Source organism: Chamaea fasciata, unplaced genomic scaffold (genome assembly GCF_029207755.1).
Source record: "Chamaea fasciata isolate MVZ Bird 193981 ecotype frontalis unplaced genomic scaffold, bChaFas1.0.hap1 SCAF_16, whole genome shotgun sequence".
In the NCBI taxonomy this organism is placed as follows: domain Eukaryota; kingdom Metazoa; phylum Chordata; class Aves; order Passeriformes; family Sylviidae; genus Chamaea; species Chamaea fasciata.
This window is the reverse complement of record NW_027094101.1, coordinates 16,143,888-16,168,704: the sequence shown is the minus strand read 5'-3', so window position 1 is coordinate 16,168,704 and position 24,817 is coordinate 16,143,888. Positions and strand designations below refer to the sequence as shown.

Here is a 24,817-nt window from a genome sequence, read left to right as displayed (position 1 = left end):
CTCATTCCTGGGAGGAGCATGGACAGGAAGTAAAGCTGCACAATTCCCTCTGCAGGCTGCTGAAATAGCAAATGAAACGGGGAATGGAGCAGCCTCCTATCACCTGGCACGCCAGTATGAGAGTCAGGAGGACATCAAGCAGGCCGTGCACTTCTACAGCCGGGCCCAGGCGTTCAACAACGCCATCCGCTTGTGCAAGGTACGCAGAGAGGCGCAGTGTACCCACACCAGGGCTCTCCCTTTGGTGGTACAAGGTGTTTGTGCCCATTCTCTCCCATAAGACACTGCCTGGTCTTGGACAGCCCATGATGAAGCTGCTCCTGGTTTCTGCTGACCTCTTCTACCAAAGGTGGATCAATAAAGCTTTGGTGGTATGGAAGTATATTTTCTTGAACAGCTCATCAGAAACTCCCTGAAAGAAATAATCATAATCAAAGCTGGAAATCATATGGGTGTAGAGGTTTTTCATAGAAGGGTATGAGAGTTTAATACTATGTGACAGCATAAAGCCACAGGCTTGCCAGAAGTTGGAATTCTGAAAACCTTGCATGCACACCCAAAGCCAAACCTTTGCTTTTGAACAGGCAAATAATTTAGACGATCAGCTGATGAACCTGGCTCTCCTGAGCTCACCAGAAGACATGATAGAGGCAGCCAGCTATTACGAGGAAAAGGGAGATCAAATGGACAGAGCTGTTATGTTATACCACAAGGTAAATGTTTTTATAGTAAAAACTCTCAAACTTTACACTGAAGCAGTTCCTAGAGCAAAGGAATGTTAAATCAGCTGTGGTGCTAACTATATCCTGTTTATTAGTCATTTTTTCATTGTAATACTTTATTAAGCCACTCTAGGGCATCCTGTGAACTGGCTCTGTAGTGCTCGTTCTAGTCTTTGAAGCCTCATTCCTAATTTTGCAGGCAGGACACTTCTCCAAAGCCCTAGAGCTGGCCTTTGCCACGCAGCAGTTTGCGGCCCTACAGCTCATTGCAGAGGACCTGGATGAGAAGTCCGACCCGGCCCTGCTTGCCCGCTGCTCTGGGTTCTTCATTGAACATGCTCAATATGAGAAGGCAATGGAGCTGCTGCTCACGGCCAAGAAGGTGAGCTGGGCCCTCTGGTCCCCTGTGCACAGGTAGAGGAGCACAACAGGTATGCACCTGCACACAGCCAGTCATCTGTGCAGGTAAACAGATAGGAGAGACACTTGTAAAGTTTCAAGATTCCTCTTAAGTCAGTGATTCAGGGGTGCTGGCAGCTCAGTCTTGCCAAAATGCTCGGTACCAGACCACTCCTGTGCTCACTCCTCTTTAACAAGCTCCTATGGCTGGCTTTCTTCCACATTTTGCAAGGGCACCGTAGCCCTTTTCTGGATTACAAGCTTTTGTATAGCCTACTCCGAATTTGTTCCTATATGGGAAGTACCAAAATATTTAACAAAATCTTTCAATTTATTTGTATTTGCTGAAAGTATTATTACTGATCATTCCTAACAAACCTGATTTGTATGTCTGAAAAGCTCATGTTCAGAGTCAAATGGCTGAATCTCTAGTGGCATACTTGTGTGAGTGCAATGCTGTCATGGAAGAATAAACATGTTCTTAGCAAACAAAATGGGACAGTGTGTGCCTGAACAGGGCCTGATGTTGAGACACGTAACTACAGCCCTGCGTTCCAGACAGAGCATCCTCAGCTGCTTGTGTTTGTAGCTGATTTCTGTTGGTTACACCACAAGCAAATGCGAGATATCACGATAGTGTTTGCAACATCTCATTGTTCTCTTGCTCCCATCAGTACCATGAAGCTCTGCAGCTTTGCCTGGAGCAGAACCTGACCATCACCGAGGAGCTGGCTGAGAAGATGACAGTCTCCAAGGAGTCCCAGGATCTCTCTGAGGAGTCCCGGAGGGAGCTGCTGGAGCAAATTGCCGACTGCTGCATGAGACAAGGCAACTACCATGTGGCCACCAAGAAATACACACAAGCAGGCAACAAATTAAAGGTCAGTCTGGATAGCCTCAAAGCGAGGGTGTTTTGAGAAGTAAACTTTGAAGCAGACTTCCTACCCAGATGAAACTTCTGAGCCATCTTGATGGTGTTTTTGCATTCACAATATTTTCCCTCTCCCCCTCTGTGCCACTCTTTCCCTTGCCAGGCTATGAGGGCATTGCTGAAATCCGGAGATACCGAGAAAATTATATTCTTTGCGGGAGTTTCCAGACAGAGAGAGATTTATATCATGGCAGCCAACTACCTGCAGTCACTGGATTGGCGTAAGGACGCAAAGATTATTGCGAACATTATCAGCTTCTACACCAAAGGAGGGGCCCTTGACCTCCTGGCAGGTTTCTATGATGCATGTGCTCAGGTACTGCCCTTTCTATGACTGCTGAAGGTGTTTGATTTATTGACTCTGGAGCAAAACCATCTCCTTTCTCCTCTTGCAGGTAGAAATCGATGAGTATCAGAACTATGAAAAAGCCCACAGAGCACTGACAGAAGCATACAAGTGCCTTTCCAAAGCAAAGGCCAGAAGCCCTGTCGAACAGGAAAGCAAACTTGGCCACCTGCAGAGCAGAATGAGTCTGATGAAGCGCTTCATCCATGCTCAGAGGTGAGCTGCAGCATGGAGAGCACAGAAACTAAGTGACAGAAATATCATATCAGAAGTTGTAACAGCACCTAAAGTTTAATAAGTAATTTGCAGCTTGCTGCAAAAAAAAAAAAGCTGCTGGTACATTTTTCTAGCAGGCAAACCATAATGTGATTTTTAAAAGTGCATTTAAAACATTGCATTAAAGGTGGAAAGGTAACCTGAAAGAGAAGGATATAGATCAAGGGAGGTGTAGCCAGAAAGGTGATTATCATAAAATCACAGAATCACGGACTGATTTGGGTGGGAAGGGACCTTGAAGACCATCTTGTTCCAAAAGCCTGCCACAGGTGGGGACACCTTCCACTATCTCATTGTTCCAAGCCCCATCCAACCTGGCCTTGGACACTTCCAAGGATCCAGGGGCTGTCACAGCTTCTCTGGGTAACCTCTGCCAGGGCCTCCCCACTCTCACAGGGAACAATTCCTTCCCAATATCCCATCTAACCCTGCCCTCTGGCAGTGGGAAGCCATTGCCCCTTGTCCTGTTCCTCAGGGCCCTTGTCCCCAGTTCCTCTCCAGGTCTCTCCAGGAGCACCTTTAGACACTGGAAGGGGCTCTGAGATCCTGCTGGAGCCTTCTCCAGGTGAACACCCATCTCTCCCAGCCTGGGTCCAGAGGGGCTCCAGACCTTGGAACACCTTCATGGCCTCCTCTGGACTTGCTCCAGCAGCTCCATGTCTTGCTGGAGCTGGGACCCCAGGGCTAGAGGGAGCTCTGCAGGTGTGGGTCTCATGTGAGCAGGGCAGAGGGGCAGAATCTCCCCCTCCCTTGCTGCCCCCCCTAGCCAATCAGCCCCAGGACAAGGGGGGCGTTTCCGGGTTTTGTTTGGCTTCTGTCATGAAACCTAATGCAGTAAAAACTCTACCCTGTCCTCGGCTGGATAAGCTGAATGCTCTCCCTGGGCTGTGACACTTCCCTTTTGCCCTTTTCCAGAGTTTACCCTGAAGACACTGAAGAAGCAGTCAGGCAGTGTGAACTGCTCCTGGCTGAACAGGACTTTGACGATGCCATCCGGCATGGCGATGTCCTGGGATTTTTGGTTCAGCATTATGCACAAGTGGAGGAATTCCGTACAGTAAGTGAAGGCTTAATTCTTCTAACCTACAGAACCCATATTGTCCACCTGTGCAGCCTGGTGAAGTGTGGCTCTCATGGAGGAGGATGTTCCATGGTAGAAGCCTAAATGCACAGCAGGGTGAGGCCCAGCTCAGTAACTTTATGTGTATTTTTCATTCTGTGGGAGGAGACGTGAAAAGGAAAGCTCGCAGGACACAGAGCATAAATAGTGGAATATTCTTAAGCATTCCCAGTGATTAAACAAGAACAGAGGGTCTGCCTGGGCACGTGCCACAATAATACCACCACACTGTGTTCGCCACCTGGCCAGAGAAGAAAACAGTAAAATGGCAGTTATTCCAGGAAATAGTGATTCACTCCTTCAGGGCAGATGTGCCACACGCTCCTTGAACAGGGCCAGTGCCTGCTGCTCCGATGAAACATGAGGGTGCCAAGTGCAAGTTCCTCCAGCTGATGAACTTCACTTCTAATGTGCAAAGCACAAGAAATAATTTGCTGGGGCCCCTGTAGCAGTGCATCCTCTGACAGTGATCTTTGCATTCCTTTAGGCTTATCGCTACCTGGAAGAGATGCAGAGAAGAATTCCAGCCTCGAACCTGAGCTACTATGTGTCCCCAGAGACCTTGGAGGCCGTGCATCGAGGAGTTGGCATTCCCATGAGCCGAGCCCCAGCCCCAGCACACACTGGCCACGGCAGCACGGACAACAGGGAGGAGGAAGTGGCTGATGAAGTGGAGGACCCCTGACAATGAGCACTTAGCAAATGCAAAGCTGACTTTAGTGTCAGCTCATTTATTCCATCCTCATTAGAGGGCCCTAATCAGTCACGTGCTGCTGCCACACAGCTTTTTGGTTATTACCAAGAAATTTATTTTTCCTGCTTGACTGTACAAGCAACAGTATTCAAGTTAATATGTTCTCTCAAGCACAGCATACAGCAATTCACGTGTACATCCTGTTAGAAAGCTGTTTTTAGTATTTTAATAAATTTGAGGCAGAAAAAACCAGTAAGAACTGCATATTGTAACTTCACTTTTTTCTCAGTACAAAGAGCTGAATAACTGAGGTGGAAACTGTGAGTTGCCTTTCAATTACAACTCTGATCTGCTAAGGTGCAGATCTGTAAGTGAGACGTTCTGAAAACAATCCCCATCCCATTTGGGTAGGAGCTTGGTTAAAAGTCAGGCTACACGCACCTGCAGGCTGAAGGCAGAGTTTTCCCGACAAAAGCTTCTACGTTTAAATACATCAGAGGGTCACGTGGGGGTAGAGCAACAACTTACAGACATCTGGGGTAAACCTCAGAGTCACAGAATGCCTGGGTTGGAAGGGATCCTGGATACCCCTTGGTCCAACCTCTGCTCAAGCTGGGTCACTGAGCAATTGAAGCTTCTTTTTACCGAGAAGCTCCTTCTCCAAAGACCAGTTACATCAAGCCACTCTATACTAGTCAGATTCTTGGAAGTCAATTTCTTCCCTGGCACAAGCAGGACTGAGAGAAGTGAAGCTCAGTGTAACAACCAAGGTTCTGCTCACCTCTCTGCCTGTCACCCTGCCCTGCCAAGGGGTAGTTATCAGGTCACTCACGTTTCTTACCGACCAGCCCTTACACTTAAAACGATTTTTCTTTTTCGTGTTTTGACTTGCTTCAAAGCTTGGGGTGAATGTGAAGTTTCTAAATTGCTTTCAGAGAAGAAGGACTGGGGAGATTTTAAGGTCAAAATCCGAACATTATTTATTCTTAAGTAGAAACTTACTTCTGCACTAAGATTAAACAAAAAGAATTCCCTGTCTTATTCTTTCCTAACAACAGCCCAGCTCTAGCTCAGGCCTTTAGAGCCCAGCACGCTTTCAGCACTTCAGTATAGCTATCCAGTGCTTGCATCCCATCAGCAGTGCCATTCTTTCCACCATGCCACCCCTTCCAGCAGCAGACCAACAGCTGGTCCCCCAAACTCCCGCTGCTCGGGGACGTGGGAGCCTTCGTAAGGGGCAGGTCATAGTAGCAAGTGGCCCTCTGCAGCCCTCCTGTTTTTCTGACAAGAAAGCTCTGTGAGATCTTCCCTGTATTTTTAGCCAAGTGCTCAGACCTGCCAAGGTTATAAATAGCTGGGGTGGGGGCTGGGGGTGCGGGAGGATGGCAGCGCTCGCCTACCTTCCTGCATCTGTACACGCTGTACCGGATACCCAGAGCTCACTCAGTTGGCCTCTACTACAAAGTCCAGATGTCAAGTCAGGCTCACTGGCTTACAGCTCAGCACCCTTCCCCCTTCCTCTCCTCCAGCCACGTGACTGCTGAAGAGGCCCCAGCAGTGCCCGAATACATCCAGCTGGCCAGAGCACAAGGTAAAGGTCATTTCTGTTACCCTTCAGCTAGGAATGAACAGCTTCAAGTTTCTTTTTCAGGTTCTCCATTAGCAGCAAGTTCTGCAGGGCCAGCCTTCTGCAGTCCCCATCAGGGTCTTTCTCCATCACATCTGCAAAAGAAGCAGCCACTGTTAACTGGAGAATGGGAAAAAGTGCCCTTAACACTTCTCATTGTTTTACTGACAATCACAGAACTAAACAACAGCGTTTGCACCTACAGCTGGGCTGGACATCAGCTCTTGCAGGAACTGCATTAGGCTAGAAGGCAGACACGCACACACTTCATCATGTAAAGCAGCGTGAGTTCAGCCAAGCCCTGACTGCCATATGGGGTAGTGCTCCAGTTTTGTAGGAGAAACAAACAATCAGTTGGTCTGAAACACTATAGAAACTGTCTGACCTTGGATCCCATGGGATAATCTCTGTGCCAGAATTTGTACTTGTCACCTTGAGCTACACAAAAGTTTGTACAGCTGAGCTACAAGTGTGAATGAAGTCTGCAGTTAGCAATCCACTTTCTCCAAAGTCTGAAGTCTCGACTCTGCCACTCTTGCAATCTAAAACGGTCAGTGCTCCTTCCTGAATTTGGGGTCATGATGCTGTTTCAGTGGGAAAAGGAGAGAGGCCTCAAGGTTCAGCATATTCTCCACTCTCAGAGACCAGTCTTCTGATAAATGAGTTCCACACTTCCCACAGCATGTAAGGGCAGCACGAGGCTGTTCCCAGCAGCTGTTATTCCAGGGGCCCTTAATGGGCCTGCAAAGTAACAACCAGGATGCATGCAGGATGTCTGAGCAGGGGAGCCTGGAAGAGCAGGGAGCCTGTGTGAGGATATCCTGTACGCACAAGCAAAGTGCTGGGAGCCTGGCACTGTCAGCCCAAACACATGACTCATGTCACTGGAGCAGGGCTATTTATAATGCAGGGAGAGCTGCACCCTGGTGCTTCCATACTCCCTCTGCAGAAGGCAAAAAGGGAGGTTACAAGGCAGACTGGAACAAGTTCAAAAGGTCAGAGTGCTGTTGGTGCCGTTTCTGTTCCACGAGCATGGACGAACACTGCTGGCACTGCATGGAAGGCACAAGGCACCAGAGCATCCTGTTGGTCCTGACATAAACCACACTTAGCCAGGACATAGCTGCACAGCCTTTGCAAGGGGTGGGGAATTCCCTCAAAGGCAGCTGCTGAGGAATCAAAGGGATCATTTCCTAGAAGCGTTTAGAAGCGTATTCCCTCTCTCCCCCAGGAAGGATCAGGCTGCTGAACAGCAAGTGCGGCATGACAACTAAGGGCAATGATGGACAAGTCCAAAGCGGATTCTCGCCTCTCTCCGTAGCTGATATGTCCCAAAGCATCCAGTAAGAAGATAGTGCCAGGGCTGCAGCCAACAGGTTGAAGGGTCAACAGTCAGTCATAGGACACACTACAGCAGTTTGCAGAGGTGATGTAACAACGAATTGAAAGAAGTTTGTGGATTTCTACTAAGCACTTCAAGTATAATTTCCAATCCCACTGTTCATCGCTGTGCTTTGGCCATGGCAAGAGAAACACAAATGCTTTAAGCTGAAACCCAGAGTGGCTAAAAGACATAGTCAAGGCTCCCATGCAGGACAGCTACTCATTCCCAGCTACAGCAGAGCTAATACATGACACCTCTTGCAAATCTTGTCTTGAAGAGTCATGAAGCAACAGCCAAGTCCATGAGCTCAGACCTGTGATTCAGTCACAGAAGCAGGTCTCAGGTACCAGACTTGACCTGTCTGAACAGCAGGGACGGCCCAGTACCTTCCCGTGCAACTGTTTCCCCATCCAATAAATAGCTGAGGCACAGCCCAAAAAGCTGGTGTGTTTCACAAAGCAGCTCTAGAAGCCCTTTAAATTGCACTTAAATTGCACCTGACCGTATGTGAAGCTGAATTCTTTAAGGCTTCTGAATGACTCCTACAGCAGTTTTCCTTTCTCTGGTATACCCAATAAGAGTTATCTTATCCCGTTCTCATTCCCACCAGGAATAACCACGCAGCTTTCATGCAAAAGCACTAGATGAAAAGACAGGCTATTACACTACCTACAAGTATGAGAAGATGCTACTATCTTGGTCATCCTCCTCCCCAAAATAACTCACTGAAACAGATTACGCAAACCCTCATGCTGGAAATATGTTCCTGAAAGGCTTCACTTGGTAACAGCAGGGTTAAATGCAGAGACAAGCAGATTCCCGAGAGCACATCATGTCATGGGAAAAGTGAAGTCCTCGGCCCCACATGGCAGCTCCCTTCCTTTCAAAGGGCACAGAGCACCCCAGCCCAACAGGATCAGAGGCCAGCTGGGTCAGTGTTGCTTTCCTGCTTGCTCCCTGTGGGAAGCGACTCACCAAGAGTGAGAATGGTGAAGGAAACCAGTCCAGGGAATCACAAGAATCACCCTCAGAACACAGTGAAGGCTTCAGCATTAGTTCTTCTTTTCCCTCCAGCTCACTGCAGTACCTTAGCACTGATCTGTGCAGCTCCAGCCTGCCAGAACTCACAGACAGCTTGCGCTGACATAAGGTGTGCTGGATACAGAATTCGAAGTAATTTGCTGTCTTTTGTAGCTTTTTCTTTCTACTGACAATAGGAAACTAGAGACTAGGCCATGCTCTTCTTCCTCCTGTTTTTAGCTCTGACAACAGCCCCCTCGTGAGTGCATGTATAAACAGGCTGTACAAGCTTTGTGTGTTACTGCTGGCCAAAGTCACTGCCTGGGTGTTAACAGGCAACAAGACAACACTTCCTGCAGCTTCATGACGTGGGTGGTTGGCTGCTCAGACAGAGAAAGGGGCCACAGACTATCTTTGGGGATTTTTCTGGGTGGCCTGTGAGGACAGTCACAGTTTGTAATGCCATACCCAGCTCTTGGCTTATGCCTCAGGTACCTCAGTGCTGCATGCCTACGGCACGCACGGTGCTCTACTTGCTGATCATGCAGATCTCTGGTGCCCAATCTCTGCAGATCTCTCATGCCAGGACATCATTGCTGCCATCACAATTTAAAAGACGCTGCACAAAGACTGCACCATCAACCAGAAAAATCACTGATGCACCCCACCATGTCTTACCTCCCAGCCAGGACTGAGCCTCCAACAGCTCCTCTGTCATGTCTTCCAGAATCTGTTCCTTTGGGACGCTGAGAAGCAGGGAGGAGATACAGGACAAAAGGCCCTGGCGCACATACCTGTGGAGAAGGACCGCACTGGTTAACAGCCTGCAGCTTTATGCTCTGCATTGACTTCCTCACCTCAGGGGCTCCCCTGTTTCAAATGGCATGACTTTTGCCATATTCCTGCTGCTTAGGGGTGTAATCTCACAGTGTGCCCCACATACAGAGCCGCTGCCAAGCTGTGCACAGGAGTCTAGCACAATTCAGAGTCCTGGACATATCTGAGAGCAAAACAGAAATTGGATGTTTACAGACTTTTGGCTACATGTCTTAATTCCTTTCCAAGGCTGAATGCTGGAATTTAATCTAAAGTTTTCTGAGCTCCCTGAGTAAACACAGATGAAACCATCACATGGACAGGTGGTCAGGAAATTCGTCAACCTTTCTACAGGTAACAGTTGTACTGCCACACTAGAAGACACCAGCCAAGTTCATATGTTGGGCTGGCATTAAACTCAGTCATAAGAACACACAGCTGGAAGAGAGCACAAAGTAAATTGTGTGCACTATGCATGAAACTGTGCACGCTGTGCATTGTGTGCGAATTGTGCATTAAGTCACTGACACTCTGAGCCAGATGCTCGTCTTGGACAAGGACAAATCATGACTGCAGGCTGGCTCACAGCTGATCTTTAAAAATGAGAGCATGCAATTACAGTAACTCACGAGTCTGTGTGGAAGCGCAGCGCCCAAACAAACTCCAGCAGTGCCTTTCCCATTGCTGTCACTGCCTGCAAAAGAGGATTGTGACAGCACCACTGAACACCATCCACACTGCCACGCAGAGCTGGGCCTTGAGACATACTGCTCATCGAATCACAGTATGTCCTGAGCTGGAAGGGACCCACAAGGGTCAGGAATCCAACTCCTGCCCTGCACAGGACACCCCAACAATCCCACCATGTGCCTGGGAGTGCTGTCCAAATACTTAAACAAAGGTCAAGATTAGTGCTACAAATGAATTTATTTTACAGATGGGGAAACTTTGGCAGTAAAGTGAAATAATGTGCTCAACCCCCCAAAAAGCTGACAAGAAGCAAAAGATAGTGCAGGGGTGGCTTGAATCCCATGTCTCTTTTCTGTCCAGTTCTTCCCAGCCCATTTCACAACTTCCCAGCCCACTCAATTCCAACTTGCTGCCAGTCTCAGTGCAGCAGGCCCTGAAGCACACGGCTGTTCCAGAAGGTGCCTCAAGTTCCCAGCTGGAAGTCACCCCTGCTCTCTGCCCTTCCTTACCACAGTGTTGACAGCCAAGTACATCAGGATTGCTAAAGTGTGAACCAGTCTTCCAAGGACTAAGTGATCTTCCCCCAGAAGATCAAATGTTGTTAAAGGCCTGCAAGTGCAAGACACAGAGTTGTGTAGCAGTGAGAAGGCTGATCAGCACCTCTTTGGAACAGTCAGGAGGTTATGCAGGGGAAATTGTCCCCAGAAGCCTGAATCCCTACAACAAGAGTCATTATACAGGCACTACTAGGTTGATAGAGGTCAGAGCTGTTTGCTCTCATCTTTTCTCCCAGACCAGTATCTCCCAGAGCACTATCCTCTACTCACACAGCAGGTATCACACATTCTACCAACAGTCTTTACTTGGAAAGACCTATAAGGCAAAAGCTGCTCCCACTGCCATAGCATTACCACTGGTATTACAATGATCTTTGTTATCATGGAGCTGATTACTCAGCCTTCCTTAGGTTCACGAAGACTTAAGGGACTGACAATAACTGTGTCCTGTGTCCTATACTGTGGCCTCAAAGATCAGTACAGGTGATGAGCCCAACTTGAGACAGTTAACTTTGGTTTAAGATTGCAGTCTGAGCTCTGTGGTTTGCGTGAACCTCCCACAGTAGAGGCTCAGCCAAGACAACTGGTGTGGTACTGTCAGAATTACTTGTCTGTGTACCTGCTGATGGATCTTCACTTCTGCAGGGTCCTACATATTCCTGCCACACAAGACTTCAAAGGGTAAATCCAAGAGACCACAACCCTCTCCACCCCAAGCTTTGTGAAGGACCCAAGTGTCAATGTGGTGTCACTGGGCTCCTGCACAGCTCCTGGGCTGTATGTAGCCTGCTGCTCTGAGGCAAGCAGAAAGGTTCACTCTGGCAGTTGCCATGCCCAAATCCCACATCCTAAGGTGTTCACACTCACCTGTCAAAGTGCTGAATCAATGGGAAAAAGAAATACCCAGCAACAGAACTGAACTTGTTTGGGTGGGAAGCCAGTTCCACATGAGACTGACCCTGCACAAGAGAAAAATGAAGTCTAGGCACAAGATACAGCACCCAGCTCTGCCACTTCACTGGACACTGTCAAGACTACAGATTCCTTGCAGCCAGCCCATTGTCAACTGCTGCTTGTACACCTATGGCTACCAGCTTCCCGACTGGACTGCTCACTTCCCCCTTTGGATCTTCTCCCCATCTAAACATTTCAATACAATATACCTATTGTATATAATAGTAGTGCTCAGTTCGATATAAGGAAAAAGAACATGCAAGGGACAAAGGAGTTTTGGAAGGCAAACTCTCCAGGCTGAACCACAGGGGAATTCTGAAAACAAGGATGAACTGGCATCAGTTCATCTCCCTGGAAAACAGGAAGGTTGAGACACTCTAATCCAGAGGCAGCTAGTCTGACGGAGACCCGGGGATCTGTGAGGTGCAGTCACAGCTCCCTGCAGTGGCCACACAGGCTCAAAACAACAATTACCCCTCAAAGTCAGGTAAGGAATTTCAGGTTTATCTTCTTCTCCCTGCTGGGAGAGTTGGTAGTCTGCACCAAAAAACTCAGACTCTGAAACTTCAAGTATATATTTATCTGACTTTCCTTTGGATTTGGTCCACTTCCACAGGTATTTTGCTCTTTCCAGACAGAACTTACAGCAACTCCCAGTGTCCCTATTTTTAGTGGATTTAACACTAGTTTGCTTCTGGTCTCACCATACTAAATCTCCGAGTCTTGTTTTTGATCCTCTCATCAACAATTCTTCTCCAGTCCTTAGAGCTGTCACTTCCCAGAGGGAGTTGGATACAAGGCTTTTGGGCACCAGAATGCTTGGTCTTCCCATGGAATTTGGGACAGGACAGTTCCTGAGCTGCCAAAACCAACACCTTGATAAAACAGAGAGAGGTTCAGTTAAAAATGGGCAATCCCTAGGGAACAACAACAGCATCACCTGCATCCAAACTGACAGGAGCAACAAGGCAGAAAGGCACAACAGTTTCAGAGTGAAGAACAGTAGGAAGCTGACCTCCAACAGCCACATGGCTCTGAGGTACTGGCCAATCACTTGGTCACTTAGCCCTGAAACAGAGCAATGGCTCCTTCTTCAGACACAGGTGTGGAAGGAGTCACAGACAGATCACTGTCCTTCACAAAGGGAAGATAAAACAGACTGATGATGTGAAAGTAAACAGTGGTTTCTCCCAGGCAAATGCCCGATACATGCACTGCATTCTGTGGGGAGAGATCCCTGTGTGATGGAGTGTAGCAGGGTTAGGAACAAGAGGGGAGTGCCAGACACAAATAGTAACGTAAGAGATTCCCATGTCTCTGCCCTCTCCCATGAGAAATAAAAGGTAATCTCGTTACACCTCAGCATTGGTGCAACAGACAGCAGGAAAGTGGAAAGTGAGAGCACTCACATCAAGGATGTCCATGCGCTGACGGAGACTGTAGTTCAGAGAGTAGAACTGGGAGGTCAAGTACTTTGCAACCTGTACAGAAAAATCAGGGTACAATGAACACAGACCAAGACTAGAAACAGCCTTCCCATTAACTCTAAAAGCATTTAATTTCACAGGTTCTGCTTCCTGTCAGGTAACAGCAAACCTCCAAGAGAAGGGAAGAAACACGGAGTGCAAATAGGAAATTCGGACACTTCCACTTTTAGATTCTCCCAAAAGAATTAAATGACAGATAAGACTGCATCATTCTTCTCTCCCTCCTATGCAGAGGTACCCAAATAACTACCACAGCAGCTAGGAGACCTCACTGTGGCCTTTCAGAACTTAAAGAGCATTACAGGAAAGATGGAGGGAGCCCTTTAACTGGGGCCTGGCTAGCATGAAGGATAAAGGTAATAAACTGGCAGAGGATAGATCTAGATTGGATATTAGGAAGAAATTCTTCCCTGGGAGGGTGGGGAGGCCCTGGCACAGGGTGCCTAGAGAAGCTGTGGCTGCCCTTGGATCCCTGAAAGCGTCCAAGGTCAGGATGGTCAGGGCTTGGAGCACCCTGGGATAGTGGAAGGGGTCCCTGCCTATGGCAGGGGGTTGGAATGAGATGGGCTTTAAAGATCCCTTCCCATCCAAACCAGTCTGTGATTCCCTGATTACAGTCACCAGTCAGGTCTGTAGAAGCCCTTTGTGCCTCAGCCTCCCTCTATGTGAAACCCTTGGTACAACAAGTCCTTATCTGATCTGCCTTATCAGGTACACTCAAACCAGCAGCCTCCAAACAGTTCCTCCAGTCTGACAGCGTTGTCTTTTTCCTATTGGTTCAGTCATTCCTTGCAGATTTTTCAGGAGCATGAATGTTGTTAGACCTGAACTACCTGTTCTACCACACTGACAGCTCCCTCTATCAAAGGAGAGACTTCAGCTGCTTCCATTTTTGCCTGTGCCTCAACTGGAGAGAGGAAAATAGCAGGAGGAACTCACAGGTATTGGGTCTGTGGTTAAAACAGCTACTTGAGCTCTTTGACGGAGTTCCACAAAGCCTTCAATGCAGGTCTTCTCCTCCAGATGCAATAATATTTTTGCCAGCTCCACACTAACCTGATGGAAATATGAAAAAAATAAATCAAAACCCTGATGGTGTTTGAGTTCTTTCCTCACAGGAATTATGGACCAATTCTAATGTTTAAACAAAGACAAGGAGGTATTCTGTTAAGGATAAGGAGGCAGTATGTCCATTGCTTAGGAGGAAGAGAAAACACAAATGCCAAATGCTATCAGACTTATTTCTCAAAACCCTGAACAGATCCTCCATCTGACAATTCTCTATCCACATTTCACTTGGGCTTTCTGGAGAAGTGGTAGCATGATGACATAGAATGAATTATCACTGTAATAGACAGGTTAAAGGGTACAGTAGCACAGCCCTTCTCTTTTTCAGCTGGTGTCCCTACACTTTCAAGTGTTCACTAGGAGGCAGTGGCAAGCACTCTTCGCACAGTGACCTCGTCCCAGGTTCCTCTCCCCTGAGCTTTTCATCTTGACCAGTACAATCCAACTACTCCTTCCACAAGACATTATGCTTGTACAAGCAAATAGGGAAAGTTCATTTGATTTTGCCCCCATTTTCATTGGGAAATAACAATTAAATTGAATTTCAATTCAAAATCCAAAATGGCTGCTCTGTAATCTGCATTTGTAGTGTTCTTCCAACACAGTACAAAGCATGGAGCTTCCTCACACTGGCAAGCAGTACTTGTAGGATGTTTCATTTTGAGCACTGGAGCTGCAAGAAGGCAGGGTTGCTGCCAGCAATTTTAGTGCTTCTCTGTTCCACTGTGCTCTACAGCCTCACCTTCAAGGCAACTATTTCCTTCTACTTCCAAGCTGAAAGCTTGTGAATGTGTACCTTGAACCCACCTACACATTAGCCTGGCCTCCTGCTCCACTGGCATGTTTAGTCTCCTCATGACAGCAAAGTGACAGGCCCTCTAACAGTACAGCCCTTTTGTAACCTAGATCATAATACTTCACTTCTCTTGTTGCTGCTGGATTCTTCCGAACCAAGCCCTCAAGGGCCTTGACTGTAGCTTCCCATTTGTCCACATCTTCAGATCTTGATCCAGTCAGAACTGAAATCGAAGGACAAACAACGTTATTAACAGAATGGCTGTGTTTGGCTGTATAGCCAAAATTCCTTCGGCCAATCATCTGTCTTGGTACACACACTCAGCATGACCAACTTAGAAACTAAAGTGAAATTCCTCAAAAATTCCTCAAAAATTCTATACCTTCTTCAAATTAGATCATAAAAAACAAACCTATAGACTTCACTCTCCCAAGCTCAGTAAGAAACAGATAAAAACTCAGTCCAAAATCTTCTACCTGCAATACAGTCTCGGATATACACAGGAGCCTTAATTTTTAGCTCTTTATCCTCAGATGTGTCATAAGGGATGAGGTCATCATCACTAAAAGAAATAAAGGTAGGGGTTAGTTTATGGGGTGCAGATGTTCTTGCTTTCCTCAGCTAGCCACACAAAGAACCAGTGCATACACTGTCATAACCATGTCACTCCTGTATCACTCAGCAGCACTGCTGAAGCCTGGCCTGAGAGGGATCCTTGGGAATTCTAAGGAAAGAGCAGTTCTCTGACCAGATCTGGAACTGGATCTCCTGGCCAAGTACAAGAAGGAGTTAGCTGACCAAGAGCCTAGAAACTGACTCTTGAGATTTCATTATAGATTTTTATATATATATACACACACACACACACACACACACATACATACATAATATATACATACATATTAACATATATAGATAGATAGATTTCTTTATATAGTGACAGAATAAAGCAGGTCCACTATTAAAATGGGTAAATACATCCACAATTTCCAGGAAGTATATATCTAAGTCAAATGGAACAAATACAGTGGTTGCACACAATGCAAATCTTGCCTAATTTATTGACTAGTGCAATGTCCTACGCAAAGCCCTGCTCTGCTGCAAACCACTCAGCCAAACAAAGTCAGAAAATACAATTGCCAAGAAATGCAGGTACTGACACTGATTTTCCATTTATTTTCCATTTCCTCCCTATTTATTGCCCCATACCTGTCAAGCTCAGCATCTGACTCCTCATCTGGCATCACAGGGGCTGCTGTATGGGATTTCTCATTACTCTCTGGTACCAATGGCACTGCAGCACCTGCTTTCTCACTCCTGCTGTGAGGAAAAAGAAGTTTTAAAATGGATACAGTAATAGTTCTTACAAGGAAGAAACGACCCACCCTACCAACCTTGCTGCCTAAATAGAACAGCAGATAATTATTCCTGCTGCAGTTTCACACCCAGCTTGGCTGACACAAAGTACTGGGAAGAAGAATGGAGAGAGGGGGGAAAAGAAGCAGAATCTTCTAACAGAAGAGCAATGGATAAAAAATTTAAACTTGCTAATTTTCTGTTTCCCTGCACAGTACCTGAGACTGCTAAGAAAAGACTCCAATAACCAGATCACATTGACTTGAACCAGATTTGAAACTGTGAATGAAACGGAACTGAGTAGGTTTAGATTGTGTATTAGGAAGAAATTGTTCCCTGTGAGGGTGGTGAGGCCCTGGCCCAGGCTGCCCAGAGAAGCTGTGGCTGCCCCATCCCTGCAAGTTCAAGGCCATTTTTAACCATTGCATAGAATGAATACAGCAGTTGAGAATATTTTTCTGTCTCTACCTATTTCTGTGGACTTCGGCATTGTCCCTTCATCTCTATGATTCTCAAAAGCTTTCTCTAACAGCTGTCTATGCTGATCATGCCCCTAAAATGGAAGCAATAAATCTTTTGTACTTCTCTGGAGTGCTGGACAGCTTCATCTGCTAATAACAAAGTGCTTCACTCATCTGCTGATCAAACAGTGCTTCAAAGAGCCTCAGCAGATGCTCTGGAAGTTAAGAGCACTGAAGAGCTAGTCTCCAGAGTGACAGACACAGTAGATTTTTGTCAGGGATAAATGGGCTAGGGGCATACAGCAGAAATACCAGATTTCCAAGAAGCAAACAGAAATGCCCATTTGATTCTAGCCAAGGGCACACCAGACCCCTACACCACAGTTTCACCACATGCAGCTATCAACAGGCAATTTTAATACACACTACCAATTGAATTATGAATGTAATTAAATCACACTGTAAGAAGGTGGTGCATTATGATGTTTAAGAATACATAAAATATCTTGAATACTGTATATAGTTCTTGTGTGCAATGGGAGTAAGACATAAAGAAGGGCAAAGAGATGGCATGAATGGTAGCAATAACTTACTCATCATCTGGAAGGCTGGGGACAACAAAGAGTGATGGAGTCTGCACCAGAAGGGACTTCAATTCTCTCGTTTCATCATCTTCTTCATACTAGACATTCAGAATAACTGTTGCTGCAGTCTATTACTTACTTCAAATATGCCCAGCATTCAACATTTCACCCTTGTACTGCCCACAGACTAAATCACGAGCAGATGAACCCTCATCAATCCTGTTTCAACTCCTGTGCTGACAGCAGCAGGCAGCTGTAATCTTTGTCCTTATATTTAAAAGTAGTACCTGATGACACCTTGTCTGAATGTTATTTCCATCTTTCAAACATTTAATAAATGGCAATGTGACAGGAGAAATGTGGCAGGCTTTTTAAGAATTAATGTGATTTAATCCAATAAGTCACATAAATTCTACTGTGAAGAGCAGAGCAAATATCTCCAAGTCAGTCTTGATAATCCCAGCTCAGAACAGGTCTTCCCACCATGTCAGGGGGACTGAATGCACACTACTAATTTAGATTTGAAGCTCCCTCTCAACTCCCACGAATCAGATTCTGATTCCCTCATGCAATACGATAAACTTTAATTACCAAGTTTATCCCAACCTCTCCCAGAAGACTGCACTCCTGAGGTAACTCTCAGTCACCTGACCATTACAACAACTGGGCTGAGATTGGGAAGAGATTCTCTCTTTTTGAAGGTGTGACTGCCTCTCCTTATTTCCAGATAAAAAAAGTGCTATTATGGCCTGGATCATCTGGTTTAAAGCTTTTACTTCCTCTAAGCCCAGCACACCAGTCATAAATTTCACTGAAACCTTCACCTCAAACTTCAGGACAGGCCCCTCAGTGTTTATTTTCAAGCTGATGCTCTCTGCCACCACCATGCCCAGACGCTGTAGTTGTGGCAGACTGCTGTCCAAGTGGCATTTCATGCCCTCCATCATGCTCATCAGAAGCTCTGAAACAACCAACCAGCAAACAGTGCATGCTTGAAATTCCAAAACAGTGACAGAAACAAACACCCATCTTTACCTGCTTCCCTAAGGGCAGCTTTAGCCACTCACCACCCAATAATGGACAGAAAGGGCCCCTGAACTGCGGCTTCCCTCCCTGCAGTGTCAGTGCTGCCCTTCAGCATCGGCACAGCAAACCCAGACCCTTCCACGGGGCACAAAGTCAACAAAACATTACAATATACTCTAAATTTGCAATATTTTGGCTTTCACTGAAACAAAAAAGGATGGTAAGTCAAGTCAATCTTTACTTTGGCTTTAGAGCACTTCAGAGTCACTTAAATAATGTAATGTTTTGAGGATATTACAAGTTCTCACCAGTACAACAATCACACAGAAACAGATATTTGCCTAACTTTCGATAAGTACAAACAGGCAGATAATACAAGTATTTCTGAGCCCCCAGGGAATACTGGTTGCCAGCTTCATCAGGCAGGCTTACTGCTGTTTGATTGACCTCCTTCGTCTCAGAGAGCTTGTATTTTCCACAGCTGTCAGACAAAAAACTGACTATAAAACTATAGAACTGGTAATACATATCAGGTCATTTACTCACTTAAAGAACAATTAATTCTAAAATAAACAGATGAGCAAGTCTTGAACTGAACCTTCACATCCCCCATAAGTCACACACACACACAGAAGTAATTCTGGACATTGCACAGGTTTTTTTTTTAATTGCAACAGAAACAGAGATGTTAGCCCAGGACCCCAGTGTGAGCACAGAACTAGAGGTCCATGCCAGTGACTAACCTGCTCACTTCACACTGAGGAATGCCCATGGACTGTCAGACACCAAGCTAACAGCTTTTTAACCCCAGACACCTTCCCTGGCTCTCTGGAGCTGCACCCACGCTCCAAGGATAAGCCTATAAATTGCAAATCCCACCATTCCTCTCACTAGTTCCAGAGTCAGTCCTTGTTTTCCTGTGACAAAACTTCAGGGTTTTTAAACCACTGCTCAGGTAAGAACCTTAAGGCAAAGACAGGCTACCTTCAATTCCATAACCTAGAATTACGCACTTGGAATTCCATCATATTGGTACTAAAGAAGATTGCAGCACGTTACCCCATCGGCCAGGGTGAAAATGGGACAATTCTGCTCATCCACAGATCAAAACAAGATATTTTTCTACTCATAGTAAGACACTCTGCTAAACAAATCTAAGCCCTCCTTCTCACATAGTCTCACCTTGTCTGCAGCTCTCAATTTCATGCTCCTTCAGGTGGGAGAGGCAGATGAGGATGGCCTTGCTAATGTACAGCTGCTGCTCAGCTGGGGAGTGTTTCACAGCACTGCTGCTGCTCCAAGTCTCCAACAGCTCCTGCAGCACCTAAATCAGAGAACTCAGGTTGGCCTGAAATGGATCTTTTCTATACAGAGGTATTTTCTGAAGCACATTTTTAGTCTCCCTACAAAGCAAGTAAATAAAGACAAATTTTGTATTTCAGGGCCCAAAACGCACTGTGTTTGACCACCCAAGAACTGCACTTCCACTTACGATATTGTTAAATATAATGGGCTTCTAAATTTAAAAGTAATGTTTATTTCTCCTTAATAAATCTGCAAAGCAATATGTATTATTATCAAAAAACAGTATGATATTATAAGGTTTTATCTGTGTTTAGTCCTATTTTAGATAACTGTCAGTTCTACCAGATCATTTTAGAACATCTGACAAAATGGAAGGGATTTCCAGATATACAGTTTTCATAGAAATTTCATCCCACTGCTGACTTAGAGAGGCAAAATATCTGCCATCCCCACTGAGGAAAATGTGCATGAGAGAGATTCTGAAACATCAACCATTTGGTAAACAGACAACTGTCCACCAACTTGATTCCTTGTTGCCATGTGCCCAGTCACATAAACAGGGTGACTAAGAAAGCTGAGAAGGACAGAGGACATAGGATATTTGTCAGAACCCAAGCATCACTAGTTTTGCTACTTGGAAGACAATTTACCAATTAAAAATTCATTTACCGAATGAAAAATTAATGCCAGTAGTGCAGAAAGCTTTAATTCATTTATCCCAGTTCACTTGTGATATGGCTAGGCTTCCTTCACTCTCATGAACAGCAACCAGAAAGTCTGAGAGAAGCACCCCCAGACACACATAGAGCAGCATGCTCCCCATCAGACACCTCATCAGCGACTCAGTGAATCTTACTCTGAGCAACAAGGCGCGCCGGAGGCCGTCCAGGGACAGATAGCCAAGGAGGTTCTGCAGCACCGCTGTCTGCAAGGAAAACCACAACTCCTGCTTCAACTGGACATAAAGCTGTCATCCAGCAACGACAAGCGTCTGGTTTTATTTACTACATTAAACTACATTCTGAGGGACTGGTTGACAACATTCAGAGACAGAAAAGTAAACAAAATTTAAAAAGCAAGAAAGCACACATATGCAGTTGCCGATGAAATACATGGAAAACTGCGACAGAACTACAGTACAGTATTTCACCAACAAAACCAGATAAACACAGAACTTATAAAGTCTAAACAACATCTCTCACAACAGCATCACAAGCCACAGTACAGTTCCTAATACCCTGTGACAAACTTAGGTGCACAGGAAAAAACCCAACGGTCCTCGTCTCATGTCCTTGATCTAATTCTTATCTCCGAGGGTGGATCCTGGCTGTTTCAATCTTCTCTTTCAGATTCTAAAATAACTAAATGCCTTTAGCTCCCCAGAATTCTGATACTCTGTGCAAATAATTACTTGGTTTCAGAGTAGTATAGGAATTCCACTAATCACCATTAACCCTGAGAGAGCACATGAATCCCATGATTTCAAAGCTACTGTTCACCACGATCTGCTACATGTTGTGGGGAGACTGAGGGCTCATTTTGGAATGAAGAGTTAAACCTTACTCAGGAAGAGTAACAGCTCTGCTAAAAACCACACTGGCACCAGGGAAAACCTGGCACTACTACACTGCTGTTCCCCACAGAGTCCTCACCGTGTGGCCATACTGCAAGAGAAGTATCTTCTGTGTCACCACAAACTGAGCCTTCTTGTTCTTCACAACAAGGTTCCCCAGCAATCTGGATAAAACATCTGCCCTAACAAGACAACAACAAAACATCAGGAATCCACGTTATTGCTGTCACGCTGCTCCTAATCATAGGAAAATCTGAGAGCAGCTATTTGCAACCAAGTCTCTAGAATACCTCTAAACTCAGAAAGTGAGCCAGTAACGGCAAAGAATGCTTTCCCTTGTTTTTCCACTGCATGTCATAATGTAGATACTTAAGAAATGGTGTAGGTTCTCCCTAAGAAGCAACAAACAACTACTTTATCCCTTGAGTCTTTTAGGAAATGGCAGTGTAAAAAACCACCTACACAAACACAGCACTTTTCAGAGACTGATTCTGCAAGTATTTGTGACAATTCCTGCCTTTGCTGTGGATCAGGGAAAAAGCAGAGTTCTTACCTGGGTGCTCTCTGCACAAAACCAAGGACCACTGCCTCCATCCAGCGGTCTGGCACACATTCCACCAACCGCCAGCATATCCTCTGCCAGATGCAGTCTGACTTAGTGAGGTCTGTCAGGCGGGGCACCAAAACTCCCAGAATTTCCTCTGAAGCACAGGAGAAAACAGTAAATACCACAGATGGGCAGGACTGAAACAATGGCACTTGACCCTGACCTGAGAATTTCAAGATCTTCACAACGTGAAAAAAAAACATTGTACAGTTTACAGTTCTAAATTGCTCCTGCAGTAGAAATACTACTAGAATCACAGAATCACTTAGGTTGGAAAGCCCTCTAAGACCATCGAGCCCAACTATAACCCAGCACTGCCAAAGCCAACACTAAACCATGTCCCCAAATGCCACATCCACATGGCTTTTAAATCCCTCCATAGATTTAGTGACTTCACCACTACCCTGGGCAACCTGTTCCAATGTCTGACCACCCCTTCCACTAAGAAGTTTTCCTTAATATCTAATCTAAATGTCCTTGACACAGTTTGAGGCCACTTCCTCTTGTCCTGTCCCTTGCTCCCTGGGAGCAGAGCCTGACCCCCACCTGGCTGCACCCTCCTGTCAGGGAGTTGCAGAATGAGAAGCTCCCCCCTGAGAGGACTTCTCTCCAGGCTGAGCCCTCCCAGCTGCTCCTCATCAGACTTGTGCTTCAGACCCTTCCCCAGCTCTGCTGCTCTTCTTTGTTCATGCTCAAACAAGAACTGGAGAAATGACTGGTAAGAACTACCCTAAGCAGCCTAAGGAACTGGCCAGAATTCCTCATCACAGTAAAGAGCCAGAAAATCTCCCTTCTTCTTCTTCTTCCCCAGCCCTGTAAACTACTGCATTCAGAGGCTTCAAAGTCCTAAGCAATGCCAGACCAATGGCTGCTCCCACAAGAGGGCTACTGCATGTAGGCAGGGACTTACACTGGTATTCACTTTCAGACATGAAAAGCACTACAAGACATTTAATAGTCATAATTCAATAGTCATACCTCAATTGGCAGAATGAGAACCTGCCCATCCCTATTCTCATCCTGATGAGGATGTTCTCTCCATCAGTTTTTAGAGAAGAACAGGTCCCATTTGGCAGAAAAACACCAACATCTACCAGATACAGCTGAGCAGCCTCAAAGAGCAGCCTGTGCAGCCCAACTCAGAACAGCTGCAAATTAACTCTCTGGTCTCCCACTCCTTCCGCTGATCATCTTCACAGTCATCCTCCCATGCTAATACACTAAAACACTCTCCCCCTCCCCAAAACAGCATAGTAAAACACTCACTTTGCCTTCCATGAACGCACACCTTCCCCAGGACATGGGACACAAAGGAGATGGAGCAGTCCAAGCCACCTGGGATAAAACAGACATGAGCTTAAAAAAACACGGCACCAGCATCCTCCAACCAACCTTCAGGAGGAGGTGCAGAGACTTCCACATGTGCTTAATTCTGAAAATACATTAATTTTCTCTTCAAGCATCATCTCTCCCTTCCTCCACTACCTGCCTTCAGGTACAAACCGGTATTATTTACACTGATAAGCAGAAGGCTAAAGCAGCTCAGCCCCACTTTAACACGATTGTCCCTGGTAGCAATGCCACTGTTTGATACAGTAGCACTCATATCTCCCAAACAATTCCTGCAGCACACACCAAGTGACCATAACTAAGCTTTAGCAACAGACGATGCTGTTTAATTGCTTGGAGGATTGCTGCTTTCAGTGGATTCTAAAAGGCCTCAGCTATCTTCCTCATTCCTGAGACTTTATGCTTTTAGGATAGCCCGAAGGCGAAATGTGAGGCTCTGCAACACTACTCATCAGTATTTCAAGCAGCAGCCATGGGGTCCACGCACAAAACACTTCTTCAGAAACACCACCTTACAGTACAGTCATCCTTGCAGCCTTACCCCGCAGAGATTCAGAGATCTTCTCTAGCACCTGGAGAACTGCATCACCCAGGAGAGGGAAATAGTTCTGCGGGAAGAATACTGGTGGGTTTTTCCCCCGGAGTTTGTTGCTCACGTGCTCGGGCAAACACACGATCTTGTTGAGCAGGGTGTCCTGCAGCTCCGGGCAGGCCGCCTGTGCCTGCTGCTGACAGACCTCCCACAGTAATGCTGACAGCCGGCCCTCCTGCAGGAACTGCTCCAGGACCCCAGCTACCTCCCTCGGGTCAAGGCCAGAGCTGGAAGAAAGTAACTGTAAGTTCGTGTCTCTTTTAAATGCTAAAAATAAGATTTGCATGCTAGTGCTTTTCTGTTGTGGTATCACCACTGAAGCGCCTCTGCTCTATTACACTGGATTAAAAAAAAAATCAAATTAAAGCCATTTTAATATCTTTTTATCTACAGCTTCCTCGGCTCCAAACATTGATGACCTTCAACAACCACAACCGAAACAGCTCTGTGATTCCGCGGGACGCACAGCATCGTGCGGCACTCAGGGCGGGACAAGGGCCGCCCGCGCCCACCCACATTTCCGTCCCCCCGCGCATTTGGGCCCAGCTGAAAGCAGCCCCAGACAACCCTGCTGCGCGCCGAGAGCAGCCCTGGGGATCCCCACCCGCCTGCCTGCCCCGGGGAGCAGTACCGACCCCGCGGAGCCGAGGGCCTCCAGCAAGACGCAGAGGACAAGGCCGGGCGGGCCCTCCAGGAAGCAGCGCTGCCACACGCCCTCGGGCAGCGCCGCGCCAGGCGCCCGGGCCAGGCTGCGCAGGAAGGCGCCGAACAGCGCCCGCTCCCGCTCCCCGAGGGCGGATGGGCCGCCCACCGCCGCCAGAGAGGTGCGCACCGCGCCCAGCGCCGCCGCCAGCCCCTCCTCGCCCCCGGCCCGGCCCAGAGCCGCCACGGCCTCCCGCAGGACGGGCTCCAGTCCCGGGTCCAGAGCGAGTCGCGGCCCCGGCGGCGCCGCCGCCGCCGCCATCATGCGGAGGGAAGCGCGCGGCGGCCGCGCTCTCCCGCACGCTGCGCGGCAGCCAATGAGCGGCGCCAGCCCCGGAAGGGGGACAAGCACCACCCCCTTAAAGAGACCGCGG

General features: G+C 46.8%; 2 protein-coding genes across 4 annotated transcripts in view; one reads left to right on the top strand and one right to left on the bottom strand.

The window, feature by feature from the left end:
• The window catches only part of IFT140 (intraflagellar transport 140), a 95,091-nt gene extending 90,310 nt beyond the window's left edge, over positions 1-4,781 (top strand). The window contains exons 23-30 of one of the 2 annotated variants that reach the window (XM_066198054.1): positions 56-199; positions 585-713; positions 922-1,104; positions 1,796-2,002; positions 2,156-2,368; positions 2,448-2,614; positions 3,590-3,731; positions 4,282-4,781. In XM_066198054.1, coding sequence (XP_066054151.1) covers positions 56-199; positions 585-713; positions 922-1,104; positions 1,796-2,002; positions 2,156-2,368; positions 2,448-2,614; positions 3,590-3,731; positions 4,282-4,479 — 1,383 coding nt within the window. In that variant the 3' untranslated portion in view covers positions 4,480-4,781. Of the gene's footprint in view, positions 1-55; positions 200-584; positions 714-921; positions 1,105-1,795; positions 2,003-2,155; positions 2,369-2,447; positions 2,615-3,589; positions 3,732-4,281 lie in introns of those variants that run through there. The other variant, XM_066198055.1, reaches the window with a different exon arrangement.
• On the bottom strand, positions 177-24,705 carry TELO2 (telomere maintenance 2). Of its 2 annotated transcripts, none has more exons than XM_066198057.1 (21): positions 24,377-24,705; positions 23,691-23,968; positions 23,066-23,134; positions 21,746-21,893; positions 21,272-21,374; positions 20,476-20,544; positions 19,497-19,638; positions 18,113-18,249; positions 17,298-17,386; positions 16,097-16,207; positions 15,364-15,449; positions 15,013-15,110; positions 13,963-14,079; positions 12,946-13,017; positions 12,241-12,411; positions 11,450-11,541; positions 10,535-10,634; positions 9,965-10,029; positions 9,198-9,313; positions 6,100-6,210; positions 177-412 (listed from the first exon to the last, which is right to left on the bottom strand). In XM_066198057.1, the coding sequence occupies exons 1-20, from the start codon at positions 24,703-24,705 to the stop codon at positions 6,107-6,109; spliced, it is 2,496 nt and encodes an 831-aa protein (XP_066054154.1). In that variant the 3' UTR covers positions 177-412; positions 6,100-6,106. The 2 variants fall into 2 exon arrangements, with proteins under 2 accessions (XP_066054154.1, XP_066054153.1); XM_066198056.1 differs by lacking the exon at positions 177-412 and adding an exon at positions 3,731-4,293.
• Between the last annotated feature and the right edge of the window lie 112 nt (positions 24,706-24,817).